We start from the raw sequence: 10,753 nt of genomic DNA on the forward strand, positions 1-10,753 counted from the left end.
TCGAGTATGATTAAGGAATCCCTTTTCATAGCTCGAATTGTGAGAATTGGCAAATAGTTTGAACACTCGGGGCTTATTACTATAAGTTCTGGAAGACTTTGGACTCACACGTGAGCTATCTAGTTAAAGGTGTATGAGCTTGAGAAGTCTGGATAAAGACTTATAGAAGCAGCACGTATCATACATCTGAACTTTGGTAAGAAAGTCAATATGTATTGATTTCTAGAAATCCAACTGATTTTTGGATACATGTCAAAGCTAGTGGGAGCATAATTGTCATGCTAGTAAGAAGATAATTACTATGCTAGTGGGAGCATAATCATTATAATGAGTGTTGCAAGGTAGTAATGCTATTTATAGAAAACAAAGTTTTGAGTTTGCAAAGTTGCTAATTTGGAAATTGTCTCGCTATAGTAAGATTCTAGGGAAAAGATAATTATACTTCATTTCAAATCTAAAGGTTTAGATTGAAGTTTTTAATGGAACTTAGTCATAAACATATATGAATATCATGTTAAAATGTTTCAACATAGGAAATTCTATATATGGAAATATTATAGCAAGAGACTGGTCAAGTATCATGTCTTTATGTGAGACATTATGAATCGTATCCCATATGCTTCAGGTGTAGGATCGATTGCATATGCTATAATATTCACTCGTTATAATTTTCCAAATGCCTAGGGAATTTAGAGGGAAAAAGGATTAGAACAAGATGTGACTAAAAGTTGTTAAACAACTATAAAGGACAATCTGAAGTTCGCTAAAGATTGGTTGCTTATGGACAGTTGGAAGTATAGTACAATTATAGAAGGGCGATATTGACATGTTCTGAATAGAGGTAACTCTTGTTTAGAATTGATTATCATATGGAAATATGGAAATGTTTCCATAGTGGGAGTTGGATATTAAGAATCTGTGTAAGTTAGAAACTTTAATGCAAGAAGGATGTTCAAATGGATGTACTTTGAATATGAGACTTCATTTTCATGGAATTGTTTCTATAACCAATCTCTAATGGAATGCTTTGTAATGTAATTGGCCAAGTCTTTGTGACTTTAGTGCTTTGACATGACAAAATGATCATTGCATGTAAGTTTAGAATCTAACACATTCTAAAAGTGGCAAGAATTTGGTATTCTCACACTTGCAATAATGATTTGAAATTGTGAAATGAGCATCATTGGAAATGTGTTCGATTGATCTATTTCACAAAGTAAGGACCATCGATAAACATAGTGTGCATGCTTGGATCATGGGATGACTATTGTTTTAATTCAAGTATAAAGTTGATTGTTCGAAACATTATACAATGGATAAGGTCTAATTAATATGGTGAATAAATAATAAGTGTTTTATTTATATTCAAAAGTTTTGAGACCATATTAGATTAGATTCTTCTTTTGTTTCGCTTCGCATGTCTTACTTCCCGAATAATAAGATTATTCAAACATCCACAGTGGATCATACTTTGGAAGTAAGTAGTGAGGTAAGACTGTCATGAATTCGACTGTAGATTGTCTAAGTGCTTAGACATGGCAAGTGTTGGATGTAGTGTTCATGAGTACTCCTGAATTAGGATTTGAGTATTGGATTAAACCCACACTCATTTAAATCACTTCATGGATTTCATCACGAGTGATTGTGAGACGATAATATCTTATATTCTTGAAACGGAGACATATAGTTGTTTTTTACAAGTCGGTCATGCATTGATAGTACGTAAACACATCAGTAACTTGATGTTATAAAACATATTATTGTGTGTGATTTGATGACTAAATAGTGCAAGCATATGTGTTGAAGTTTATCCGTTCATTTTACCCTAAATGGGATAAAAGCGATATTTGTGGGCCCCTTGATGATTTAGTGATGACATCCTAAGTGCTTGGCCAAGCCTGGACTAAGTTGATGTGTTTAATTGTAGTCTGAGTCAGTCGTCGTAAAACAGAAGTCAGGAAACAAACCTTGGACAGAGAGAATGATTATAAATCCATGTCTCATGTCCATACGATGTCTTATAGAACGGAGGAATATTTGATCCCTTATCTAAAGGACGCGTTTCTGATAAGATCAGAGTTCGACAACGGCTTTTGAAAGCTATGATTGCTGATCAGATTCTGAAGTCGTACTTGTAGTAATAGTTATTAGACTTATCCAAGTGGGAGACTGTTGGATTAGGTGTCTAAGCCCATAACTATTTTTGGTATGTACTTGATTTGATTATGAGCATGGTCCTTTTGGGTTGCCTTCACTCATGCAACTTGATAGGATGACAAGTGGAGAGAGAGTAGAAATTATTATATGAATAATAAATTGGTACTCAAAATGATTTTATTAATATATTATAAGATTAATATATTATTTGGAAATCATATTATTAATTAGTGATTAATCATAAATTTATGGGTATCCCCATAAGATTTCGTCCAAGGGCTTGCTAAGGAGGTCCATGGGTTGCTTTGGGCTTAAGTTAGGAACTAGGGTTTCCTTATTGAAGTCTAGCTTCAAGACTAAGCAGCCTAGCCTTATATAAACCCTCTAAACCCTATGGAAATCGTCCCTATGCTTCTTGGAAAAACCCTGGCCGATTTCATCCTCTCTCCAAGTCATACTTGTTGTGTTGAGTGTTTGTGACTCCATTAGAGGTGCAACACTTGGGGCACTAATCTTTCAAAGGTCAATGATTGTTCTTGTTATTACAATATAACAAGTGAGGTAATCTTCCAACCCTTTTATGCATATGAATTTCGAAATTGTGTATGCTAGATCTAGGGTATTGCTTTGGACAATTAATTTGCATGTACAACTTGAGAAAAACCTAGATCCAAAGCAAATAGGGTTGCATGTGCACCATAGGAATGTTGTAATGCTCAAAACCCATCAAAAGTGTCATTATGTGCCCGAAAAACCGAAAATAAAGAAAAATCCGTAGCTAATCCATTGGTAATTTCCTACGGATTGCCTACGGATTTCTAACGGAAAACATATTAAGTAGCTAATCTGTAGGTAATTAATTACCTACGGATTAGCTACGATTATACTTTCCTTCAGAAATTCCTAGGTAATCCGTACATAGTTACCTAAGGAATAGCTACGGATATTTCGTATTTCCTATTTTTCGGGATCCGAACGTCATTATTTTTGCTTCATTTGTTCACACCTCTATTATACATGATTATCTATACTTTCACCAACTTGTAGATATTAATATCCTTCATTAAAATATGTGCACCTTCGGGATCTATTGCTCGTTTCATGCTTTATAAATGTAATGCTTTATTAATACTTGTGAATAAAAATACTCGCAAATACATATACATACACATATACCATAACTCATTCATCTATATAAATTTACATATACCAACATAACCCATGTCAAAGTTGTTGAAAGTATAGGCATTACAAACTTAAACCATGAAACGAGCAATAGATCCCGAAGGTGCACACGACTTGATGAACGATATTAATAGTTATAAGTTGGTGGAAGTATAGATAAACATGTATAATTGAGGTGTGAAAAAAATGACTTTCGGTGCGTGAAAAATCGAAAATAAGAAAAATTTGTAGCTAATCCGTAGGTAATTACTTACGGATTAGCTACGGAATATGCTCTCTGTCAGAAATCCGTAGGTAATCCATAGGTAATTACCTACAGATTAGCTACAACGTTTTCTTATTTTTGATTTTTCAGGCACCAAACGTCATTTTTTTCGGTTCGTTTTTCTCACACCTCTATTATACATTTTATATATACTTTCACCAACTTATAACTATTAATATCATTCATAAAGTCATATGCACCTTCAGAATCCATTACTTGTTTCATGGTTTCACATTGTAATGCCTATTAATACTTGTGGTTTTTGATACGCATACATATATAAATAACTATAGACACATACACACATACATACATATAGAGACATACACACATGCATACATATAGACACATACATGATTTTCTATACTTTCACCAACTTATAACTATTAATATCGTTCATAAAGTTGTGTACACCATCGGGATTACTGATTTCATCGTTTAATATAAACCTATTAATACTTGTGATTTTTAATATGCATACATATAGACACATACACACATACATAAACATAAACATACATATACACATAAATATACTTACACACATACACATACACAAACATACATACACATACATACACATACACACATACACATATACATATGCACATAATTTCACATAGACATACACATATACTAATTTCACCCACACATAGACATAGACATACACATACACACATACATATATACACATATATGTATACATACATACATACATATCGTGTTTTGAAAACGAACACGACATCGTGTTTTTTTATACTTGACACGAAGACGAACATGGTAACTACCGACAAACACAATGTAATTACCAGTAGAATTGTGCCAAGTTGTTTCTTTTTCCTCCATTCTTCACTCATTCTTTCTCCCCCACTCGGAAGCCATACCCTCCTCTCTTCTTCGATTCTTCTTTTCTTAGCTGGAGCTGAGGTGGAGCGAGCTCCGTGCACTCGACACCACTCCCATCAGCCTTATTTTAGATCCTTACTTTTTACATCATTTGCCTATAATAGTCACACTTAATCATTATTAGCTTCTTTATTTAATAATTATATTTTTATTGTTAACTTTATTAATATTATTCATTTTATACTTATTTTTTTTTCAAATGAGATTTTTTTTACTTTAATTGATTTTAATAAATAACATAAAAATTGTTTGATGTGTATTATAGTTGTTAGGTTGAGCTTAAGACTAAAAAAACATTATATATATGACAAAATTGCAAGAATAGTCCTTGTGATATGTCGAAAATTGCCACTTTGGCCAAACAGGTTTGGACTAGCACCAATCGTCCAAAAGTTTCCATTTTGTTGCGAGTTTGATCCATATTGGTTTTAAATGATGATTTTGACCTTTGTATTTTGTTCTTTCAATTTTTTTATTACATTAATGAAAAAAAATTAAAAAAGAAAAAAAAAATTCTCTCTCTCTGTCACTCACGCACTCACTCATTCACTCACTCACTCACTCACTCACTCACCTCTTATCTCCTCACACCTCACCTATCTTAGGAAAACACACACTCAAAAACACCCTAACTGCCACCACCATCCGCCATCACCGCCGCCGTCACTAACCTCCGCCGCCCTCTTCCTTTCTTCTGTTAACTCCCATGTCCTGAAACCCTAACGCTCAAATTCAGATTTGTTCTTGAAACCCTAACGCTAGAATTCCTTAAACCATAACATTCTCGTCATTATCATCTCCTGCGAACCAGAATTACTTCTATCTGTCTTCCATCTATCCATCACATTTCTCCTTTGCGCCACCATGACCACGCAACCTTTGAATCAGATCTGATTCCCACACCACCATCTCCGATCTGTTTCAAACGCTACTTTTATGAAACCCTAGTACTCCCACCCTTCTCATCCAGAACTAGGGTTTTCATCTTCAAGATCTGATTAGAAGGCGTCGTCGTTGGAAATGTAGAGAGACGAAGTTAGGGTTTTCAGAGGCTGCGGCGGCGGTTGGAACGAGGGGGAGCAAGCCTAAACCCTAGTCGCCGCCACCTTCGACCCCTACTAGGGTTTCAAGACACTTGTGGCGGCTTATGAAGATGCAATTCAGGCAACCATTTTTAGTGGCGAAGCAAACGAAAATTTTTAGGATCTGTTAGGATTTAACTGTCATGGCTTATGTCGTCCTCCCTCCTAAACGACCACCGCATCTAAAAACCCTAGTAGCGGCAGCTCTGAAAACCCTAGTTCTGGCTGTGAGTTGTGGTTCCCGTTACATGGTGTTTTCTGGTAAGGGACGTTGGAGAAAGTAGGAGGTGTTGCTCTAGTTTTGCAAAGAACATATGGCTTGGTCGGAGAAATAAGTGAAGGTTGTGGCGGTGGTTTCTTGTAGGCGAAGGGTGGGGGCAGCGACGAACAGATCTCGCGAAAATGGTGGTCGTACGGTGGTCTTGTGGCATTCTGACAAGAAAATGGTGGTTTCGTGGGCGGTGGCGGTGGTCGTCCGGTAGGCGGTGGAGGTGGTCGTTTGACGGTCTGATGTGTGTGTGTGTGTTTGGGGAAAAACATCAAAAATCTAATTTTTGTTGGATGTTAGAGAGAGAGAGAGAGGGAGAGAGAGAGAGAGTGAGTTCTCGAAATTTTATTTTTTTGGTATATTCACACAGAAATATACATAAATTTGATTGTTATAATTGTAATAATCATATCTAGTCTTTTTCCTTTTAAAAGGGTGTAACGATTGTAGACTTGGAAATATAAAAAATGAAATTATCCATTTATGGATTAGGACCTATTTAGCGGGATCCTCTAAAATATTTTGACCAAAAATTTTAATCATCTGCCAAGACCTTCCTCTTCCTCCGATCTGTAACTCTCGGACTGTCTCTCTTCGCCAGTGACACCGTCGCCTCCATCCCAGCCTGCGACCCCACCTCGCCATCCCCGCCAACAACTTATTTGCGTGTTTTCTTCCTCTTTTTGACCCAACTCATTGCTGACAACCCACATCTCTGGCTCGCACAACTCCGCCTCCACCTCACAACGCCGCTTTCTTATCTTCCGGTCACCATCGATTTGTCGACGTCGTAGATTCCTTACTGCCACCATCGATTCTACGGTGTCGCAGCAGGGCAGACCACCACCCCCACCACCAGGAAGGCCGAAAGGGAATATAAAATCTCCAAACTCCAGCAGCCAGCCCCACACCTCCACTCCTCCATCAAGTAATATGCTCGTTTATTTTTCAGTGCATTTGAATTTCAAAGACTCGTTTTTTCTTCAATTTTCAACACATTGGAGTAGTCCGATCTTACAGTGATTGTAAAGTCTTTAGATTGGATTTCTGAATGCCAAAATTTTGCCCATATTATATTTTGCACCTGTCCAAAGTTTGTAGATCAATGAAGAAAGAAGGTGCTAGTGAACTATCTTATGGCTCTATTTTTGGACCTTCAAATGATATCTACAATGAGTTAGTATCACCATAACACTCTATATCATTTTTATAATAGAGAGAGTAAGGTGTTATATTATTTTCATATGTTGTTATCTTGGCATTATATGTCTGCAGAATGGTTTCATTTGGAATGGAGGATTTGCTAAAGAAATATGGAGCAATAGAACCTTCTCAGTTTGTTGATATAATGTCTGTTGTTGGCGATAGATCTGATGATAACACACCATGTATGTTTTGGTTCGTATTGTGGGAATAATTATTGTTAGTTGTACTAGGCTTTATAATCATGTTAGGGTTTTTGTGTGTTCATATTGATATCTAGTTAACGAGAAGGTTGCATTTATTTCATCTGATAAAATTACTTATTGGCATGATCGCAGGATTTGATGGAATTGGGGATATACACGCAGTGCAACTAATCTCAAAATTTGGTATGTAAACTTTCACATCTCATGAATACATATTTTAAAATCTCAAAGTTTCCACATTTGTAAGGTTATTGTTTTCTTTTTTATTCGAGGTGTCATAGACAATGTTAGAACTCATTACTTATTAGGCACATTGGAGAATTTGATGCAACATGTTGATCAAGTTGAAGAGGCACATTGGAGAATTTGCAAGCACAATTTCAAAGGCAATGCAAGTAGCAATGCAACGATGACAAACACAACTTGAAAAGCAATTCGAGGCTTTTATGTAAGAATTCATTAACCACCTAGTAATCCACCAAATGATTCTTAGTTTTTATGTTTTAAATACTTAGTAATGTATATTTGACACTTTGAATGTATAAATGATGTTTATTGTAATGTTTATTTTTGGAAAATGATGTTTTTGTAATGTGTTAATCGCTTAGTAATGTATTTGACATTTTGTAGTTTAATGTAATGAATTTTTACTTTATTTTGGCCAAGTTAATTGATTAATTTTTTATAACTTTTGTTTTTTTTTAAGAAAAGGCATTTAGTGACGGAATACCTACGAAAAGTCCATCTAGGTCCGTAGGTATTCCATAGGAACAAAGTCAATTATAGTCAAACTTGAATTTCGTCGTTAGTTCGTAGGAAATCCGTAGCTAAACAGTCGCATTGCTATTCCGTCAAGAAAAGTCAATTTTGGTTAAACTCGACTCGCATGGGTAATCTGTAGGAAATCCGTAGCCATGTGTTTCCGTAGCTATTCCGTTGGAAAATAGTCAATTTTAGTCAAACTTCACACTCGTTGGCAATCTGTAGGAAATTCCGTAACAATTCCTTTTCGTAGCTAATCTTAGGTATTATACCTACAGAATAAGCCGTAACTATTCCGTAGGTATAAATTTCTCACGCGCGTTTATGCTACATGCGTTTTTCCGTAGCAAATCTGTAGGTATTGCCTTATACCTACTGAATACCTACGGATTGTGCCGTAGCTATTGCCCCAGTTTTCTTGTAGTGTCTCCCGAAAGATGTATATAAAAGCAGCTCCAATGCAAGATTTTGAAAAACGTTTTATCTTTTAAATAGGTCATTTAAATAATTATGACTTTCTAGAAAAAAGCTTTCGAAAGAAAAAAAAAATATTTTATAAGTTGTTCTCAAGAGATAAACAAAACTTTATACGAATTTATTTACATTGGGTTAAAAACATTTTTAGAGTATTTTTTACTTTTTATCAATTTGTTAATAAAAAATACAGTCGGCAAATACAGTAAGTATTTATAAAGATTTATTTATTGAAGATCCTCTTTTTTGACACGAAGTAAATGGCATAAGGTACACATACATCTCCTGAAAATGAAATGACATGACCTATATAACGGCAAGAAAACATTCATATCCTGAAAAATATACATATAAGAAGGATCTTGTCTACACGAAAGCCATCTCCAAAAGCAACCCCAATAACTTTAAAACCTATCCAGCAACAAATTTCCCACACAACCCATCCTGTCACTCCACAACTTCCGATTTTTGTAGTGACTTAAACTTTTTGCACTACTCGTTGAGGTTTTTAAAATGTAATCTATGAGAAGTGAAGATTCTCACATACCTTGGCATTTTGTAGTAATAATACGACTGAATTTGCTATTGCACACTACTCATACTTTGTAGTTATAACTAGTGATACTTGATTGATTATTCCAAAATTTACGATGCTTGTTTATACTTACACATAAGCCTACTGGGTAGAGGCTTTGCCTCTTAGACTAAGAAGTCCGGAATTCTAATATGGCGTTGGCGAAGTCTACTAACTTGGTGATACTAATTTCTAACCACTAACAAGTGGTTTAAAAAAAATAATCAACTATAAGCTCTAAAAAACCAAAGCATCTTCCATAATTAAGCACAATACAACTAAACCAAATTCCATACGAGATAACACACAATACAATGCTCACTCCCACCTCTGTGCTTGCTTCCATCAACAACATGCATGCCAAAGGACAACAATACAATTATTATTCTGTCATCTCATTATTCTATATACACATATGCATCATCCTCACAAAGATATCATAGGATCTAATGATGTCCAGGAAGCTTCTCCTTGATCTTTTCCATCACCCCTTTTTTCTCGTGCGTTTCCCCTCCTTCCCCATAACCTCCACCACCAACTCCGCCTGTCGTTGAGGACACCCTTTGATGCTCGTCTGTTTTGTGACCACCGGGAAGCGTTTCTTTGATCTTCTCAGTCACCCCTTTCTTCTCGTAGGTGTCCCCTCCTTCCACATAACCACTATCAATGCCGTCTGGTGTTGTTGTGGACACCTTTTGATGCCCGTCCTTGTTTTGACCACCGGGAAGCTTTTCTCTTATCTTCTCCGTCACCCCTTTCTTCTCGTGGGTTTCCCCTCCCTCCCCATAACCGCCAGCAAAGCCGTCTGCCTTTGTTGTGGAGACCTTTTGATGATCATCTGTGCTGTGACCACCAAGAAGCTTCTCATGGCCTTCTTCGCTATGTTGATCGTAGCCTGTCCCAGTTTTAGTGCCAATGTCCGTGCCCGTGCCGGTGCTGGCAAAAGGGGTGGCACTAGATTGCTTGTGACCGGCGACTCCAAGTCCGTCGTTGCCTGCACCAGTTCCTGTGCCAATGTCGCTGCCGGAAAAAGGGGTGGCGCTAGGTTGGTTTTGATACGATTCAGTTGCTCCAGTGGCGTGACCTAGACCCTGGTGACCAGTGACACCATATTCACCGTTGGTTTCCTCGGTGGCAGAGTGAAGTGGGTTTCCGTACGCATCAGTTTTCGGAACTGAGTTGTCATACTCATCTGTTTGCCGACCTTCTCTTTCGTATTTCTGATCTCCGTATTGTGCCATTTTTCTTTTCACTCGATAAGATATAAAAGAAGCTTGAAAACGTAGAGTTGAACACTTCTTCGTTTGTGATTTTCTTGTGTTTTCTTTTATGAGATTTGGGGGTCTTTATATAGAGGAAAGTGAGATAATGAAAAGGTGGTATACGCGGTGAAATGAAGATGCATGGCATCTGATAGAACCTCAGGTTGTAATCATTAATCAATGACAAAAGCCATTACAAAAGCTGTTCCATGAGAAGATGGACACGTCTTTTTTAATAAATTCAGAAAATGAATAGATTCTAAACCTACATATACTATAGATAAGTCATAAGAGTCAAATTGTGAATTCAGGCCGTGTCGACGAGATTTTGATCGTCGACATATATTTCATGTCGGTAAGTCTTTGTTGTTTACAATGTCAGCTTAATTGAATCCAAATCTATGAAAAT

The 10,753-nt window shown here is 36.5% G+C and overlaps 1 protein-coding gene across 1 annotated transcript; it reads right to left on the reverse strand.

Annotated features, from left to right (window-relative positions):
- Window positions 1-9,337: 9,337 nt before the first annotated feature.
- On the reverse strand, window positions 9,338-10,388 carry LOC145162716 (uncharacterized). Its single transcript, XM_079081791.1, has one exon. The coding sequence runs from the start codon at window positions 10,321-10,323 to the stop codon at window positions 9,529-9,531; it is 795 nt and encodes a 264-aa protein (XP_078937917.1). The 5' UTR covers window positions 10,324-10,388; the 3' UTR covers window positions 9,338-9,528.
- Window positions 10,389-10,753: the final 365 nt, after the last annotated feature.

Source organism: Lactuca virosa, chromosome 3 (assembly GCF_052849685.1).
Source record: "Lactuca virosa cultivar CGN04683 chromosome 3, Lactuca_virosa_CGN04683_v6, whole genome shotgun sequence".
NCBI lineage: Eukaryota > Viridiplantae > Streptophyta > Magnoliopsida > Asterales > Asteraceae > Lactuca > Lactuca virosa.